General features: G+C 40.7%; 4 protein-coding genes across 4 annotated transcripts; 2 read left to right on the top strand and 2 right to left on the bottom strand.

The window, feature by feature from the left end:
• Positions 1-806: 806 nt before the first annotated feature.
• On the bottom strand, positions 807-2,011 carry LOC6545297 (brachyurin). The gene is made up of 2 exons (XM_001972019.3): positions 1,983-2,011; positions 807-1,884 (listed from the first exon to the last, which is right to left on the bottom strand). Exon 2 carries the CDS (start codon positions 1,875-1,877, stop codon positions 918-920), a length of 960 nt encoding a protein of 319 aa, XP_001972055.1. The 5' UTR covers positions 1,878-1,884; positions 1,983-2,011; the 3' UTR covers positions 807-917.
• A 910-nt stretch (positions 2,012-2,921) lies between these two features.
• LOC6545296 (serine protease 1) lies at positions 2,922-3,868 on the bottom strand. Its single transcript, XM_001972018.3, has 2 exons — positions 3,600-3,868; positions 2,922-3,541 (listed from the first exon to the last, which is right to left on the bottom strand). The coding sequence occupies exons 1-2, from the start codon at positions 3,857-3,859 to the stop codon at positions 2,989-2,991; spliced, it is 813 nt and encodes a 270-aa protein (XP_001972054.1). The 5' UTR covers positions 3,860-3,868; the 3' UTR covers positions 2,922-2,988.
• A 621-nt stretch (positions 3,869-4,489) lies between these two features.
• LOC6545102 (serine protease 1) lies at positions 4,490-5,430 on the top strand. The gene is made up of 2 exons (XM_001972017.3): positions 4,490-4,754; positions 4,814-5,430. Exons 1-2 carry the CDS (start codon positions 4,495-4,497, stop codon positions 5,370-5,372), a joined length of 819 nt encoding a protein of 272 aa, XP_001972053.1. The 5' UTR covers positions 4,490-4,494; the 3' UTR covers positions 5,373-5,430.
• Positions 5,431-5,927: 497 nt separating this feature from the next.
• Positions 5,928-6,811, top strand: LOC6545101 (serine protease 1). The gene is made up of 2 exons (XM_001972016.1): positions 5,928-6,187; positions 6,253-6,811. Exons 1-2 carry the CDS (start codon positions 5,928-5,930, stop codon positions 6,809-6,811), a joined length of 819 nt encoding a protein of 272 aa, XP_001972052.1.
• Positions 6,812-19,176: the final 12,365 nt, after the last annotated feature.

Below are 19,176 nucleotides of genomic sequence, written 5' to 3'. Positions count from 1 at the left end.
GGTCGCCAAAATTACTTTCCCAACCGAAAGGTATTAATCCCGATACGGATCTAATCTGGGCTCTGGGCCACGAGCGAATTTCCGAGATCTTGCCGATGTGATACCAGAAGCCTAGCATGAGGTTGCTAATTAATTTGATTAGTCCTACACATACAAGGTATATACATAAATATATATTACTATAAAAAATTGGCAAACGTTTGTTTTGCTCTTCAGCGTATCTTATAATTCCCATAGTAGACGAGTGCTATCTTATCGCCTGTCCGTGAGTTGAGAAGCGGTAAGCCAACAGCTTAGTTGGGATTTTTAGCTTCGATAAAGGTCAAGGAGTAGGACGTGAGTTGGTCAAGACTGCTGCAACTTCATGGAAAAACCGGAAAACCGGCCAAACAATTGCGTATCTGCATTCCCGTCGCCGTCGATTCCACGAATCCAGACACGCAAATTTGAGTTGTTTTCGCCACCGCAGACTTTCTTTATCAGCGACTGCCGCGTGATTTTATGACGCGTTCAACCGACCACATCACTGCGGTTAATAGCCAATTGAAGGCGATTAGCGGGAGGAGGCGAGGGGGTCTGTACCCAATATGCCCTCACCCAAAAACGGACACTCAACTCAATGATTTCAATTTCAGTGGCGAATTCATCAGCAATTTCCACGGGATTGTTATTTTTCTTTTGTGCCTTTATGGAGCTGCCCAAATTGACTTGGTCTGCTGTAATGCCGAAATGTTTATTGTTATTTATCGGCCACAATTTCCATTCAAGGGAGAACATCCACCCATAAAATGGACCATTTTCACCTTCCCTGCTCGACAGACGAACCTGTTTCGGTTTCACTGCTCAAATGGGTTTTATTGTCTGGACCGACTATATTGTTTAGCAATTAATGGGCTGCAATTAGGCGTTAATTGCATTTAGTTGGTCATTGCCGTTTGCTGCCGGATCCATGGCAAATATGCGGTTATCCTGGCGTAGACAGTGGGCCCCCCCACCTGGCATCCTTCGGCACTGCCGAACGAGGTGACCCCAATCAGGTAGCTGACATTGCGCCAGTGGTACACCACGGGGCCACCAGAGTCGCCATTGCAGGCACCTCGTCCATTGCTTCCATCAGTGCACAGGTGACGCCGCTGGCTAACCAAGCCTGGCAGGAAATAGCAGATACAGCGTTCCTGGTCCATCACCTCCGCATCCAAGTACTGCAGATCTCGAGTGCGTTGGTCGGTTGAATCTCCCAAGTAACCCCAGCCAGATAGGGTCACCACTTTGCCCACCAGAAAGTTTTGATGCATGAACTCCCCAGCCAACTCAATGGGTTGCACTCGCTCTGAGATTCTGACTTTTCTGGGCAGCTGTATCAAGGCCAAGTCATTATATCCCCCGAAACCTAAGAAATCGGGATAAATCAGGAAATCTCTATGCGTGACTTCTAACTCCTCCACGGAGTCATCCAAATCCGCAAATATGGTGCCACCCGTGTAGATCTTGGCTGCTATGGCGTCGGTCAGGCAGTGGGCTGCAGTCAACACAAACTGGAGCGTGATAAGGGAACCGCCGCACTTGACCAGATCTGCGCCACTCAGCTGAATCACTAGACCCACTTGATGGGGAAACATGCCGCGCGTGGCCAGTTCTCCGCCAGCTATTCGAGTTCTCACGGAAGAGCTGTGATTTGCCTCCATCTCGAATTTCTCGCAGCGAAGTCGAAAGTTCTCATATCCCAGCTGCCAACGTCTTTCCGTGATGGCCTCATCATCATCCGGTGACTCTTCCCTGGGGTCCTCAAAATGATGCATCCAAGGCTCACTTGATTTCACCAGTGTGGATAATAGAAGTGGGCAGACGAGTGCACTTATGGCCTGGTATTGCTTCATCTTATCACTGCAGAATTAAATAAATAATACGGGGAATACCCCGTTATTACATTCTGCGTATATATATCTTTTGAATGCAATACTCTGTACAAGTTCATGGCATACCCATTAAACACGTGAACCCCTTTCGTACCCTTTTCGCTATGTTGAATGAAATTTATGAATGGATCGCCTTCCTATTTGCCAATATACACCCAGATATCTGATGTTCCTTGTAATGAGTTAGTCCCAGTTCAGGTCTGAGTGGGCTCTTCATGTGAAGTATGGGGTTTTTGTTGTTTTAGCTGGTGTTTTTATAGTCAGCGATTGTGGCATCGACATTGCGTCATCGTCTTGGATTCGGCACGTGTCCGCATCGTTTGTTAATTGAATTTGCTTGGGCCGAGTGCAAATTATACCAACGGAGACGGGAGGAGCAGCAGATGCTTGGCATTCAGTTCCTCAAGCTACCGTGTAATTGCCGCACGTTTTGGCGATTATGTTGCTCAGGCTAGGCCTTCGTCTCCCTTTGACGTACTGCAGTTCCCTTAATTGCTTTCGAACCATTCATTTTCCCGGGCCTTCAACTGCACGATTTCATTCCTAGCCCCCAACTCTGGCCAGAATGTCTGGGTCGGGGTCTCTGTATTTATTGACCGTCGCTTGGTTATCAACGCTTAGTTTATTATTTCTTTAATTTACTGCACGCCGTCGCCTGCATTCCGACACTTGGAAAGGCCATTGATAATTTTCCGGGAGCCGATCGGCCATGAAGTTTTACCCACCAAGGCTCCCCATTGGTAATCACCTTGGCGATATCATAAGCCACAAGTGCATTTAGTTAGGCTATAGGAGCTAACTACTTCTTATAACTAAACACAGTCTTATTAAAATAACGTTTAGTAAAATTGTTAGTGATAAGGCTGGTGTAATTGGTCATTAAATAAAACGACAACTTGTATATCTAGTGGTAATATTGTTGAACTTGTATTTAACAAAATTACAAACTGTGCTCGTTTGGCCACAGTACTGAAAATACATTAATTAAAAGGCAAAAGGCGGCAATATTTGTAAAATTACTCATTTTTCGTTTTATTTCATCATTTTAATGTTTGCAAGTCTCCATAAACACTTAGATACCGGCCTTGTTCTTGATCCAATCGCGGAAGTAAGTGATACGAGTGAAGGCAGCTGGAGCGCCGGACTCGCAACCGTCAGCGGATCCGAAGGAGGTGGCACCGATGAGGACGCCATCGAGAGCCAATGGGCCGCCGGAATCGCCCTGGCAGGTGGAGGACTTGTTGGGGGTAGCAACGCAGAGGACCCTGCTGGTCACGATCAGGCTTCCGAAGGTCTGCTGGCACACGGAGTTGGGGATAACGGTGAGGTCGACGTACTGCAGGTTACGGGCCACGGCGGTGGCGGAATCGGAGGTGAGTCCCCAGCCGGAGGCGACAGCGGTCTTGCCCTCGTAGGTGGAGTAGCTGTTGGAGATGGCGGGCAGGGCGATCTTGTTCACGGAGGACGAGAAGGCGACGCTGGAGGTCTTGATCAGGGAGATGTCGTTGCGGATGGTCAGAGCCAGGTAGCTTTCGTGCTGGATGAAGTTCGAGCTGGACACGGTCTGGGTGAACTTGGGGCTAGTGCGGACAGTGGCGCCGTAGGAGATGGTCACGGAGGCGGCACTGCATTGGAAAAACTCTCGTTAGCCAGGAGTCCTCGTGGGGAAGCAAATCCACTTACCCGTCGGTACAGTGAGCAGCAGTCAACACCCAGTCGTTGGCGATGATGGAGCCACCGCACCACCAGCTGCCTGCAGAGCTGGAGAAACTGAGTCCCACCTGGTAGGGGAACTGGTCGGCCACGGCGTCCTTGCCGTTGGTGATGCGACCGGCGATGGATGCGCTCGATACCCTGTCGCGGGGATGCACCGGAGCGACATTGGGCAGGAGCCCAGCGGAGGCGGAGGCCAGAGCCAGAACCAAAACTACGAAAACCTTCATGCTGATGAGTGCTCAAACTATGAGTGATTTTCCCTTGCCAATGAGGCCTCTTTTATACCCAGACCGAGGTATCTTATCTGTATCGATGGCTGGCCAGGTCCACTTAAATGTTCTGATTAAGTGACGCAGAAATTAATTTTTTTTGTTATATAGCAAAACTTTTGTAAAACTTTTCTGACCGATAAGATTTTAATGCAGCGACTTGCAATTATTTGTTTATCACAAATTAGAGACTTTAAATTGTGTGAATGAAAGCATTACTGCTCAATAATCGGTTGCTTCCGATCCGTCGTAAACCAGTTTTAGTTTGGTTAAACACTATTTTTTTCTTACTTATCAATATTTCTTTATCTCAACTGCCCATTTACGCCGTAACTTATGAAGTAAGCCATAAATATTATAGAAACTTATAGAAAAATCTAAGAGCAAACAGTTGCTTTGGCAAATTAATTGTCGTATTCTTGGTAAACTGGAAACGATGTTACCTTAATGATGTAATGCACATTAGCTTGTCCTTCTAAAGACTAGTTAGCTATTTAAGATTTACAACGCTGTTGTTTCCTTGCTGGTTGAACGACAGTATAAAATGATCCAATACCGGAATATGCTTACTCTTGAAAGTGTATTCGATTCACATGAAGGTTTTTGTCGTTTTTGTCTTGGCAATTGCCGCCGTTTCTGCTGAAGTCCTGCCCAAGGACACTCCAGAACATCCCCGTGATAGCCCAGCTATTTCGTCCTTAGATGGTCGCATTACCAATGGAAAGAAGGCAGCTGCTAACCAGTTTCCCTACCAGGTGGGACTTAGTTTCAAAAGCTCCGCCGGCAGTTGGTGGTGCGGTGGTTCGATCATAGCAAATAAATGGGTTCTAACTGCTGCCCATTGTACCAAAGGGTGAGCCACTTTTCTCAAAACCTATTCTGGATTTAGCATTTCACACTTTTCCCTGCAAGAGCCTCTTCTGTGACCATCTACTATGGATCCACGGTTCGCACCAGTGCCAAACTGAAGAAAAAGGTCTCCAGCTCCAAGTTTGTGCAGCATGCCAGTTACAATGAGGCCTCTTTGCGCAACGACATCTCCCTGATCAAGACTCCATCCGTGACTTTCACGGCTTCCATCAATAAGATTGCCCTGCCCGCCATCGCCAGCAGCTACTCCACATACGCCGGACAGACGGCAGTGGCCTCCGGATGGGGCAGTACCTCCGATTCCACCATTGCCGCTGTCACGAACCTTCAATATGCTGAACTTCAGGTCATTACCAACGCTGTGTGTCAGCAGACCTTTGGCTCATCAGTGGTCACCAGTGGAGTGATCTGCGTGGCCTCCAGCAACAAAAAGTCGACCTGTCAAGGCGACTCTGGCGGTCCTTTGGCTTTGAACAATAGGCTAATTGGAGTGACTTCGTTTGTGTCCTCGAAGGGATGTGAGAAAAATGCCCCTGCTGGTTTCACTCGCGTCACCAGCTATCTGGATTGGATCAAGAGCAAGTCCGGCGTTTTTTATTAGCCTTAATTCAGAACAAGAACAATAGAGAACGATTCAGTCTGGTCCCTCGACTATCAGATACCCGTTACTCAGCTAGTGGGATTGCGAACAAGAAATTTCAACATTTTCTGGCAATTCGATGTATACTCCCATACAAAATAAAAAAAATAAAAAAAATTAAAAATTTCTCATAAGTGCGGCCAAGGGAGCTTAAGGCGTGGCAATAAATAACCATTGAAATTAAGTGGCTATGGGAAAGAACCCAACGTCTTATCTTCGTTAGCCACTGGTTAGGGAAAATCCCTATCACCTAAATCAATTCGTGTGTTAAATTGCAGGTATATGAGTGCTATAATTGCTCGATGCTTTTTATAGCACCGACTGCGTCTTCTATTCTTTGTGCAGCAAAGTTAGGCAAGTGATTTTCCCCAAAGAAGTGGGTTAATACCATAATTCAAAGTCGAACTAGATAGCTTGGGATTCGCCCAATACGTTAAAGTGATAATCTCTAGGGGAAGGTGTATAAAAGACTCAATTATAAACAGTAAGACACTCACTAAACGTACAGCATTCAACATGAAGGTCCTAGTAGTTTTTGTTCTGGCCATCGCCGCTGCCTCCGCTGGGGTCCTGCCCCAGATCGAGCCAGTGCATCCTCGAGACAGGATCACGAAACCAACCATCAATGGACGCATAACCAATGGAAAGAATGCAGTTGCGAACCAGTTCCCCTACCAAGTGGGACTCAGCTTCGTCTCGTTGAAAGGAAGCTGGTGGTGCGGCGGCTCCATCATCGACAACTCCTGGGTGGTCACCGCTGCTCACTGTACCGACGGGTAAGATTAGTTTCTTTCCGAGGGAGAGAACAACAAACTCATTTGGAATACCCTTTTCCCACCAGCGCCTCATATGTTACCGTCTACTATGGAGCAATCGACCGATTTAGCCCCCAGTTCACCCAGACTGTCTCCAAGTCCAGCTGGATCCAGCATGCCAACTACAATGCAAAGACCATCAACAACGACATTACCCTAATCAAGACTCCATCCGTGTCCTTCTCGGCTGCCGTGAAGAAGATCAAGCTGCCCGCCATCGCCAGTAGCTACTCCAACTACGTGGGGGAGACCGCAGTTGCCTCCGGTTGGGGAATGACCGCCGATACGAAGCCCGGAGCTACCAAGAACCTGCAGTACGCTGATCTGACCGTTATCGCCAACTCCGTGTGCCAGAAGACCTATGGATATTTGGTGGTCACCAGCAAGGTTATCTGCGTCGCAACAACCAACGCCATCTCCACCTGCCAGGGCGATTCTGGTGGTCCTTTGGCTCTGGATGGTACTCTCATTGGTATTACCTCCTTTGGAGCTGAGGACGGCTGTGAGATTGGTCTTCCAGCTGCTTTCACCAGGGTGACCAGCTACTTGGATTGGATCAAGGCCAACTCTGGCATCGTCGGCTAGAAGAGTTGTGAAAAGCCCTAATTGTTGTGAAAAATTGTAAAAACAACAATAAATTGTTGAATTTGATTTGCAAGCTAAAGTAATTTTTTCTTACTACAACAAATCTATTAACTATGTTTATTGGGGAATTACCCATTGACTATTGATAAAGTTTCCGGAACTGGTTGCCTAATCATGTTGACGGCTTAAATCCGTATGATTCAAAATCTGTATTGGTTATCAATTGGATTGTGAAACTTAAATTTAAATTATGACTTCTTCAACTGGGTAAAAACCTAAACAATGATTCCTTATCTTGGGAAAAATATTTCTTTTGGGTATTTCCAGTTTGATTTAGATTTGCTTGATTTTGCGCGTCAACTTATTTACAGGTGCTATTGTTTTAGATAAGTGCGATTAATATTATGTTATGACCTTATATGAAAATCTGTTTGCGGCCATACGATTTTATTGTACAAGTCACACTATTCATTCAATTGTTTTACAAACTTCTATATTCCAACTTCCATGTGTATTACTATATTGCCTAAACTGATATTTCTTGTCTTCTCCATTTGCAAACGGAAATGGCTGCCGAGTACTTCAGTATTGTTTGACTTCCATCCAATGGCAGGCGCATCATCGAACTTTTGTTTGCTTTTTGTTCAATTTTTATTAGATACCATTTCTTTGCGTGCCTTGACTGTTTTGCTACTTGAGCCGAACCATCGAGGTTCGAGCTCTGTTTTTATGTTTATGCGGAAATCTGCAGAAATTGTGTCAATATCAATAAAATTAGATTAGTATCGACGAGGACGAGGACGACGCCGACAAACAAGCAACCGAAGTGTGGCAGGCAACAAATAAAGTCCCTCCCCCTCCACCCGCTTCCGTCCTTAAGCCAATTTCATGTGTTGTGGGCTGCTTCCGTTTTCGGGCTCACTTCCGGTCCCCTTCCTTATGTGTGTGTGTGTGTGGGAGTGGGTGTGTGTATGTGACAACTGTTTAAATGCCTTGAAATTGTTGCAATTTTGATCCGTCCCAATTGGGCAAAGTTTTCGGTGGGTACAAAAGCATAGGGCCCCACTTAATCTCAGTTAATTTTCTTAATGGAAAAGTTTTTCTCAGCTCCTTTCATTCATTTTCTCCCCTTGGACTAGGCTCAAAAATTGCTTTTCACTTAATTCGCGTTGGTGGGGCTGGTGAATTTTTATGCATCAACCCAATTTTCATAATGCGCAAATTAGAAAAGTTTTTCGCTTCAAGTTTGCCCAGCGAATTTCCCCTATTGAATTTGCGCTCGCCTTAAAGCTGTTTTCCCCTATTGATTTCGCATTCAAAACATTTACGTGGCATTATCGCTGGCTTTTCATTTTCTCACTACCCCGCAACAATAAACAACATGAACAATTGTGTCTCCATTTCTCATCTGGTAGCGTAATCTTTTATATAAACACAGCCCTGGCGCTCCAACACTTTCCACTCGGTGTCCAACTAAGAAAAACATTTGCACAAGGAGCCCGCCGAATGGCGGGAAATGCCGGAAAAGTCCGGAAAAGCGGAAGAGGAGGTCTTCGCTCCGCGTCGACTGAATCACGTGACGAATGATTGAGTGCACTTCTGTGTGCGCTTTTTCACTTAAAATGTGCGATTTCAATCACTAAAAGCAAAGGTACACATCGGAAAATCGAATCAGCCATGGCTGATGGAGTTTCTGAAGTGCTTGCCGCACTGGTTTTTGTTTTTTTTTTTTTTTTTGCCAGTCGAAGAACCATTAACCGCAAGGTGAGCAAAAACAAAAGACATTCGCAGTGCATTCAAAACCGGAAGAGGAAGTTGGCAATAAAAACGCTGAAACAAGTTATGTGCAAAATGTCCGGGACACGTGATGGACTTTTCACCTTACAAAAAAAAAAGTAAGAATGCCTGAGGACCTCTGCTAAACATTCCGCACATCAAAAACGACGCGCCACTTAACAAATCCCGAGTTGTCGTTGCGTGCTACGTGACTGGCATACAAAGCGGCCAAAAGGACTCCTGGCGGCAGGACCCGAAAACAATAGCTCTGCTTTGGTCCGCCGGAATGTGCTTGGCCCGCTCGTTACTTTATGGCCAGCCGGCAAAACGCTTTCACGCACGCCCACCCACGCCCCGCCGCCCCCTTGTCCAGCTGGCGACCTGCCGCGCTTAATTTCCGCTTGTAATGGACGCACGATAAATCCTGGCAAGCGTTTCCGAATCCTTAGGACTTTCCTCACGCGGCACGCAATCGAAATATATATATTTTAGAGACTGTCCCCCTTCACGTGCACTGCTTGTTGCACTCGCCGAGCTTATAAGTTTTATTATACCCCTTACTCGTAGAGTACAAGGGTATACTAGATTCTTTGAAAAGTTTGTAACAGGCAGAAGAAAGCGTTTCCGACCATATAATATATATTCTTCATCAGGATAATTTTTTTTGTAACTTTTTTTATGTTATGATGTAGAACTTCAAAAAAATTAAGAAATGGCTAATGGCTGAAGTCCTAAACTCCATAACTCAACTAATCTTAATCGGATTTTGAAGTGGCATACCTCTAAATGTTTCTGGCGCAATTCTCTAAAAATCTGCATTCAAATTTAGAAATTAATTTTTTTTTTAATTTTTTGTAATTTTTTTGATGTTATGATGTCGAAATTCAAAAGTATTAATATGTGTCCCAAGGCTGAAGTTCTAAACTCCATAACTCAACTAATCTTAATCGGATTTTTAAGTGGCATACCTCTAAATGTTTCTGGCGCAATTCTCTAAAAATCTGCATTCAAATTTAGAAATTAATTTTTTTTTGAATTTTTTGTAATTTTTTTGATGTTATGATGTCGAAATTCAAAAGTATTAATATGTGTCCCAAGGCTGAAGTTCTAAACTCCATAACTCAACTAATCTTAATCGGATTTTTAAGTGGCATACCTCTAAATGTTTCTGGCGCAATTCTCTAAAAATCTGCATTCAAATTTAGAAATTAATTTTTTTTTTAATTTTTTGTAATTTCTTTGATGTTATGATGTCGAAATTCAAAAGTATTAATATGTGTCCCAAGGCTGAAGTTCTAAACTCCATAACTCAACTAATCTTAATCGGATTTTTAAGTGGCATACCTCTAAATGTTTCTGGAGCAATTCTCTAAAAATCTGCATTCAAATTTAGAAATTAATTTTTTTTTAAATTTTTTGTAATTTCTTTGATGTTATGATGTCGAAATTCAAAAGTATTAATGTGTGTCCCAAGGCTGAAGTTCTAAACTCCATAACTCAACTAATCTTAATCGGATTTTGAAGTGGCATACCTCTAAATGTTTCTGGAGCAATTCTCTAAAAATCTGCATTCAAATTTAGAAATTATTTTTTTTTTGAATTTTTTGTAATTTTTTTGATGTTATGATGTCGAAATTCAAAAGTATTAATATGTGTCCCAAGGCTGAAGTTCTAAACTCCATAACTAAACTAATCTTAATCGGATTTTGAAGTGGCATACCTCTAAATGTTTCTGGCGCAATTCTCTAAAAATCTGCATTCAAATTTAGAAATTAATTTTTTTTTGAATTTTTTGTAATTTTTTTGATGTTATGATGTCGAAATTCAAAAGTATTAATATGTGTCCCAAGGCTGAAGTTCTAAACTCCATAACTCAACTAATCTTAATCAGATTTTTAAGTGGCATACCTCTAAATTTTTCTGGCGCAATTCTCTAAAAATCTGCATTCAAATTTAGAAATTAATTTTTTTTTTAATTTTTTTTAATTTTTTTTATGTTATGATGTTGTCGAAATTCAAAAGTATTAATATGTGTCCCAAGGCTGAAGTTCTAAACTCCATAACTCAACTAATCTTAATCGGATTTTGAGGTGGCATACCTCTAAATGTTTCTGGAGCAATTCTCTAAAAATCTGCATTCAAATTGAGAAACTTATTTTTTTTTGAATTTTTTGTAATTTTTTTGATGTTATGATGTCGAAATTCAAAAGTATTAATATGTGTCCCAAGGCTGAAGTTCTAAACTCCATAACTCAACTAATCTTAATCGGATTTTGAAGTGGCATACCTCTAAATGTTTCTGGCGCAATTCTCTAAAAATCTGCATTCAAATTTAGAAATTAATTTTTTTTTAAATTTTTTGTAATTTTTTTGATGTTATGATGTCGAAATTCAAAAGTATTAATATGTGTCCCAAGGCTGAAGTTCTAAACTCCATAACTCAACTAATCTTAATCGGATTTTGAAGTGGCATACCTCTAAATGTTTCTGGAGCAATTCTCTAAAAATCTGCATTCAAATTTAGAAATTAATTTTTTTTTGAATTTTTTGTAATTTTTTTGATGTTATGATGTCGAAATTAAAAAGTATTAATATGTGTCCCAAGGCTGAAGTTCTAAACTCCATAACTCAACTAATCTTAATCGGATTTTGAAGTGGCATACCTCTAAATGTTTCTGGCGCAATTCTCTAAAAATCTGCATTCAAATTTAGAAATTAATTTTTTTTTAAATTTTTTGTAATTTTTTTGATGTTATGATGTCGAAATTCAAAAGTATTAATATGTGTCCCAAGGCTGAAGTTCTAAACTCCATAACTCAACTAATCTTAATCGGATTTTGAAGTGGCATACCTCTAAATGTTTCTGGAGCAATTCTCTAAAAATCTGCATTCAAATTTAGAAATTAATTTTTTTTTGAATTTTTTGTAATTTTTTTGATGTTATGATGTCGAAATTAAAAAGTATTAATATGTGTCCCAAGGCTGAAGTTCTAAACTCCATAACTCAACTAATCTTAATCGGATTTTGAAGTGGCATACCTCTAAATGTTTCTGGAGCAATTCTCTAAAAATCAGCATTCAAATTTAGAAACTTATTTTTTTTTTAATTTTTTTGATGTTATGATGTCGAAATTCAAAAGTATTAATATGTGTCCCAAGGCTGAAGTTCTAAACTCCATAACTCAACTAATCTTAATCGGATTTTGAAGTGGCATACCTCTAAATGTTTCTGGAGCAATTCTCTAAAAATCTGCATTCAAATTTAGAAATTAATTTTTTTTTGAATTTTTTGTAATTTTTTTGATGTTATGATGTTGTCGAAATTCAAAAGTATTAATATGTGTCCCAAGGCTGAAGTTCTAAACTCCATAACTCAACTAATCTTAATCGGATTTTGAAGTGGCATACCTCTAAATGTTTCTGGCGCAATTCTCTAAAAATCTGCATTCAAATTTAGAAATTAATTTTATTTTGAATTTTTTGTAGTTTTTTTGATGTTATGATGTTGTCGAAATTCAAAAGTATTAATATGTGTCCCAAGGCTGAAGTTCTAAACTCCATAACTCAACTAATCTTAATCGGATTTTGAAGTGGCATACCTCTAAATGTTTCTGGCGCAATTCTCTAAAAATCTGCATTCAAATTTATAAATTATTTTTTTTTTGAATTTTTTGTAATTTTTTTGATGTTATGATGTCGAAATTCAAAAGTATTAATATGTGTCCCAAGGCTGAAGTTCTAAACTCCATAACTCAACCAATCTTAATCGGATTTTGAAGTGGCATACCTCTAAATGTTTCTGGCGCAATTCTCTAAAAATCTGCATTCAAATTTAGAAATTAATTTTTTTTTTAATTTTTTGTAATTTTTTTGATGTTATGATGTCGAAACTCAAAAGTATTAATATGTGTCCAAAGGCTGAAGTTCTAAACTCCATAACTCAACTAATCTTAATCGGATTTTGAAGTGGCATACCTCTAAATGTTTCTGGAGCAATTCTCTAAAAATCAGCATTCAAATTTAGAAACTTATTTTTTTTTAATTTTTTGTAATTTTTTTGATGTTATGATGTCGAAATTCAAAAGTATTAATATGTGTCCCAAGGCTGAAGTTCTAAACTCCATAACTCAACTAATCTTAATCGGATTTTGAAGTGGCATACCTCTAAATGTTTCTGGCGCAATTCTCTAAAAATCTGCATTCAAATTTAGAAATTAATTTTATTTTGAATTTTTTGTAGTTTTTTTGATGTTATGATGTTGTCGAAATTCAAAAGTATTAATATGTGTCCCAAGGCTGAAGTTCTAAACTCCATAACTCAACTAATCTTAATCGGATTTTGAAGTGGCATACCTCTAAATGTTTCTGGCGCAATTCTCTAAAAATCTGCATTCAAATTTATAAATTATTTTTTTTTTGAATTTTTTGTAATTTTTTTGATGTTATGATGTCGAAATTCAAAAGTATTAATATGTGTCCCAAGGCTGAAGTTCTAAACTCCATAACTCAACCAATCTTAATCGGATTTTGAAGTGGCATACCTCTAAATGTTTCTGGCGCAATTCTCTAAAAATCTGCATTCAAATTTAGAAATTAATTTTTTTTTTAATTTTTTGTAATTTTTTTGATGTTATGATGTCGAAACTCAAAAGTATTAATATGTGTCCAAAGGCTGAAGTTCTAAACTCCATAACTCAACTAATCTTAATCGGATTTTGAAGTGGCATACCTCTAAATGTTTCTGGAGCAATTCTCTAAAAATCAGCATTCAAATTTAGAAACTTATTTTTTTTTAATTTTTTGTAATTTTTTTGATGTTATGATGTCGAAATTCAAAAGTATTAATATGTGTCCCAAGGCTGAAGTTCTAAACTCCATAACTCAACTAATCGTAATCGGATTTTTAAGTGGCATACCTCTAAATGTTTCTGGCGCAATTCTCTAAAAATCTGCATTCAAATTTAGAAATTAATTTTTTTTTGAATTTTTTGTAATTTCTTTGATGTTATGATGTCGAAATTCAAAAGTATTAATATGTGTCCCAAGGCTGAAGTTGTAAACTCCATAACTCAACTAATCTTAATCGGATTTTGAAGTGGCATACCTCTAAATGTTTCTGGAGCAATTCTCTAAAAATCTGCATTCAAATTTAGAAATTAATTTTTTTTTTAATTTTTTGCAATTTTTTTGATGTTATGATGTTGTCGAAATTCAAAAGTATTAATATGTGTCCCAAGGCTGAAGTTCTAAACTCCATAACTCAACTAATCTTAATCGGATTTTTAAGTGGCATACCTCTAAATGTTTCTGGAGCAATTCTCTAAAAATCTGCATTCAAATTTAGAAATTAATTTTTTTTTTAATTTTTTGCAATTTTTTTGATGTTATGATGTTGTCGAAATTCAAAAGTATTAATATGTGTCCCAAGGCTGAAGTTCTAAACTCCATAACTCAACTAATCTTAATCGGATTTTGAAGTGGCATACCTCTAAATGTTTCTGGCGCAATTCTCTAAAAATCTGCATTCAAATTTAGAAATTAATTTTTTTTTAAATTTTTTGTAATTTTTTTGATGTTATGATGTCGAAATTCAAAAGTATTAATATGTGTCCCAAGGCTGAAGTTCTAAACTCCATAACTCAACTAATCTTAATCGGATTTTTAAGTGGCATAACTCTAAATGTTTCTGGCGCAATTCTCTAAAAATCTGCACTCAAAGTTAGAAATTAATTTTTTTTTGAATTTTTTTGTAACTTTTTTGATGTTATGAAGTAGAAGTTCAAAAAAATTAAGAAATGTCCCATGGCTGAAGTATGAGTCGGGCCTGGCATTTCATTTAAGCTTGAAAATGAAGTGAAGAAAAGTGCTTTTGGGAAGTACTTACATATGTACTTATATACAAAGAGAGCACAACTGGTTATTTGTAATTTATTTTCAAGAGCAAGCATTTGTTACACAGCCTGAACTTACTTTAAAATTCCATGAATTCAGAGTCTGCAACCTTAGCTAAAACCCCTCTCTATGTCCACCATTCTGGGACCCATCGTTTTCGGTCATTTGAAATCGAAAATCCTTTTAACTTGCAACCGCAATGTGCCAATTGCCAGGACCATTTTTATTGTCGCCCGTCGTTAGTCAAAGGCTAAAGTCGGTAACAACTATTGCCTGTCTCGTTGGTGGGTTCCCCATACCCCCTCCCTCATGCCCCTCGAATTTGCACCTGAGTTAGCCCACCTGTGCGTGTCGCCTAAGCCGGCGATAAGGTGAGCACATTTGGAAGGACGAACCGAACCGAACCCCTTCGATCCTGAGTCCTGGATCCGGGAGCGTCCCGCTTTCGCTACGTGCCTTTCTTTGCGGCTGCGATAAATTGCTATTGGTTTGCAGTTGGGCCAAAGGTAAAGCTGCTAATTTATTAGCCAAAGCGACAAACAAAGCATAAATAAGCACGGGTTTGGGTTCGCAGTCGTGTATCTGCAGTTGCGGCTGTATCCATCCGTCTGACCTTAAACATTCGATTTGCTCATGGCCATTTCGGCTTTAATGTGTGTGAAAGTGGCATATAAATTTCAATGGGGCGTACGAATCCGCTAAGCTCTTGGCTTTCCAGCCATGTGCCACGCCCACCCTTTGGGGGCTCATCTTGTCACTGTATGGGTAACCGTGTGTGTGTGTGTGTGCGCCAAACAATGGGATAGCGACAACGACACCGCATATTCAATAATGTCGCTTTCAACTTTTATGCTTGCAAAATGCAAAAATCTGCAGCCAGAGGAGTGAAAAGCGGGCCCAGATAGTAAGTTGGCTAAACACATTCATGCATTTTACAATGCTGCCAAAGCCCGTCGGACTAAAGTTCTTGGCTGTGAACAATAGAAAAACGAATTAAACAAAAAAGCCAGGCCAGCGGCAGCATTCACATAAGTATGTGTTTCTCTGGGCACTTGAAGAAATTTCTGCGAACTTATAAATTGTCAAATGGAAAAGTATCTCAAAAATACCTAGACTGCATGAAGTGATGTCAATACAGTGGCTTCTTATTATAATTGAATTTTGAAAACTTGAGATATGTTGTTACCCTTCTAAGTTTGTGTCACTTTTTTGATGGTGAGATTGTAGTGCTTGCCTGCCTTTTTTAAGGTGCACGCCACCGTTTGTGGGTGTATATGTGTGCCACAACAATAAGCAGAAAGGCAGCAGCTGCAACAATGGCGAACAGCAAAAATGAATGCGAGTGCGAATCCAAGGGAATGCGGAGCAGGCTCTGCAAGTCCTCCACTGTTGCTTTTACTGGCTTTTGTTTGCCCCACCACCTCCGACCTGCCACGCCCCCGCACCCGCTTTCTCGCCCTCCAACGCCTCTTTTGGCACCACTCGCCCCGCTCCTTTGTCGCCGCTGCATTAGCCACCATAGTGCATTAATGTTGCACGCTGAGCATGTGTGTATGACTCCAGATGGGTTGGCTTCACTTGGCTTCCGACTCGCAAATAAATGTCGAGCGTGCTGAACCGGATTGGATCCGACTTCGATAGCTGGCCAAATGGATAGTCTATCGGGGTATTGGAATTTGGACAGGGAATGGAGAAAACTTTGACTTCAAGGTACATGCGTAATAGATTTAGGAACCATTTTTGCATATTGAAACCTATCTAATATGCATTTCGGAAAATACAGGGTACTGCATTTTCTCGGCCACCATTTCCATTGCTACCACTCTATGTCCTTTGTTTTATTTTCTTGCATTTTGCAGCAGCACTTACAGTTGATCGAACTGTGCCGGCAAAGTGTGTGATTTGGAAAAGTTTCAAGTGGCAGGGCAGCCGTCACAACTCTGGCAACTGCAGCTTCGCCTCCCGCGCCACTCGAAAAATGTGGAATGCTGGTCAACAGCATGCAATTTGGGTTAGGCAAACAGGCCAACAGCAAACACAAGGGGTACGGGGGGTAGGGGTTTGGCCAAACATTATGGCATAATCAGCAGGGAACTCATCCACAGGCAGCGTTACTACGAGAGGGCCACGTTCGCGTCTGCTGCATTCAATTGGCCAACGGCACTGGGCGAACTCTGTCTGCCAATTGGCCAAAAATGCCACAAAAACATATTTGGCAACGCAGCAACGTCAGCAGCAGGACAAACTGCTCCTGGGTCAATGTTGATGTTGATTTTGGACATGAGAGCCAGCTGCAGCACCAGCAGCATCAGCAGCACCAGCAACCGGAGTTTTGGCCATAAAATCAGGCAGTCAATGAGCCAAATAGCCAAAATGGCTGTTATTGTTATTGCCGCAGCCCGGCAAATTAATGAGGTGTCCTATTCGGCCATCAACTCCATGCATAATCGAACTAGGACTCTAGGCTCTCGACTGCAGTTTTGTAATTGAGCCTGTCACTTGGGGGAGGAGCAGGATTTTCCCCAAAAGCGTTGAAATTTGTGCACATAGCTCAAGGACTTTAATTGGCCAGTGCTTTAAAATGTGCAACGAAAATGTTTGTAGGCAAACATACCTTAATTAAAGCTAATTGCCTTCACTGAACTGGGAATGCAGTTTTTTTTTTTAATTTAGCAGTAGCTTTAAACAGTTTCACTTCCCTCCTCTCTTGAGCACTTTTTTGAGGACTTTAAAATAAAGCCGCCATGAAACTGCAGGCAGGCACTATAATCCCGACATAATGTTTAGTCGCTTTTCATTCTTGTAGTCGCTTTTCATTCCCGACAGTCCCCAGACAATATTTGCATGAAAACTGTTACTGACACTTGAACATATTCCTGCCAAAAAAAAAGAAGAATAAAATAAAAGAAGGCTGAGAGAGGGAAAACTTTCTGTCGCTGCCGCTTCCTTTTTATTGTTTTCTGTAATTTTTCGCTGGCTGGCATTGTTGGAGTTTTAATGACGAGCAGGACGGGCAATTGTCGCCTTAATGTCAGCCAAGGCGACAACGTAGACACAGGATGTAGGAAACTCTTAGCCCTCTCTGTTGCCAGCCGACTTTTTAAGTTTACATTTTTATGCGAATCTCTGGGTCCGACTGCCAAAGATACTTAAAATGCAAGCCCAACAAGTTTTTGGACAGGATTGGGATAATGGTTTTCATTTCCAAGCTGCCTCCAGGCACTGAAACCCATTTGAGAATGCTGAAATCCTGAAAAGTTCGTTTACCTCGGAGTCATAAAGCACTTATAGCTCATACGCCATGTGTTACGCTTTCCAGTGAACGAAAAAACTTTCAAGGCATTCGCAAACACTCTCACTCTCGGCGGTGTCACAAACATTTTTAATTAGCCTAATGAAAAAGTTGAGACGAAAAGAAAATCCTCTTTTATACTGCTATTATAATATCTGCTGTGGGTTCGGTGGTTCCATTACAAAAGACAATCCGCTGACAAATGAAGAAAACGCAGCGCAAATAAGCAAAGCTATAACTCTCAGCATTGTGCAGCTGAAGATGCAAAAGGAAAAAGGTTTTCCCGAGCTGTAGACAAAGAACGACGACTAATGAAAAGCAGTTGTAACAAGAGAGCAAAAATCCAGGGTAAATATAGGGATTGCTACTGTGTACTGAAAAGAATTTTCCGCTTGCTGCCCGCCATATTTGCCATCGAGAATGTTCAATTAAAAAACTTTTTCCATGCAATGGCGGCAGACGAATACCTAAGCCACTTACAAATTATAAGCTCCCCGTCCCAAAACGGCAGACCTGGCCATATATAATTGATTTTCGACGTCTTCTGTTTGTTGTTCCACTCGACCACTTTGGCTTATTAAATATTTAAGAGGCAAATTGTCAAAAACATCCAACTGAATGACAGGCCATCCCCGCAGATTTCTTCCTCCTCCCCCACCCCTTCCGAATTCTCCTGCCAGTTTGTTTGTGCCACAATAATTGACAAATAAAGTGAAAAAGCAGGGAAAAGTTCTCCAAGTCTTGCCTCATGAATACTTCAGGCCGTCGACGATTTGGCGGGCGTGGCGGGATGGTGACAACTTCTTTGGCAATTTTCGAATTATTTAAATGACAGCCATTTCTTTTTTATTTGGCCTTTACTTTTATTTCATTTGCGCGCGCCTTCGTGTGTAGCGATGCCGATAATTGCAACAAAGGAAAAGTTTCCACCAGAAAAGTAGACAACACTTTGACAACGAACACGAGAATGTGGCTGTGGATAGGGTAAAGTGGGTAAAGTGGGTAAAATGGGGAAAATCGCCGCTGGCCAGAAAGTTTTCCATTGAAAAGATTTGCCACAACTGAAGCAAGAAAAGCTAAAAAACGTGTTCGGGATAGCTGCAATTAAAAAAGGGATTACGATCCTGGCCAGACTTTCGATTTGCACTTTTATACCGTACCGCCCGCCTGCTGGCTTCCTTCCTTCCGGCCTTGATTTTCTCTTCGCTTTTCGATTAAAAGTTTAGCAAATTAAAATTGTATAATGACGGTGATTAGGCCAACAACAAACAAACTGCTGCACGACAATGTGGCCCAATCGCGAATCGCGTTAAAGGCGAGTTTAAAGAGCATTGAATGCGAAATTGTGTCGCCAACAAATAATTAACGTGTGAAAATTCATTTCAGATGCCAGCTGCCAGTGAAC

This window comes from Drosophila erecta, unplaced genomic scaffold (assembly GCF_003286155.1).
Source record: "Drosophila erecta strain 14021-0224.00,06,07 unplaced genomic scaffold, DereRS2 tig00000021-arrow-pilon, whole genome shotgun sequence".
Lineage (NCBI taxonomy): Eukaryota > Metazoa > Arthropoda > Insecta > Diptera > Drosophilidae > Drosophila > Drosophila erecta.
This window is presented reverse-complemented; position numbering and strand designations above follow the sequence as displayed.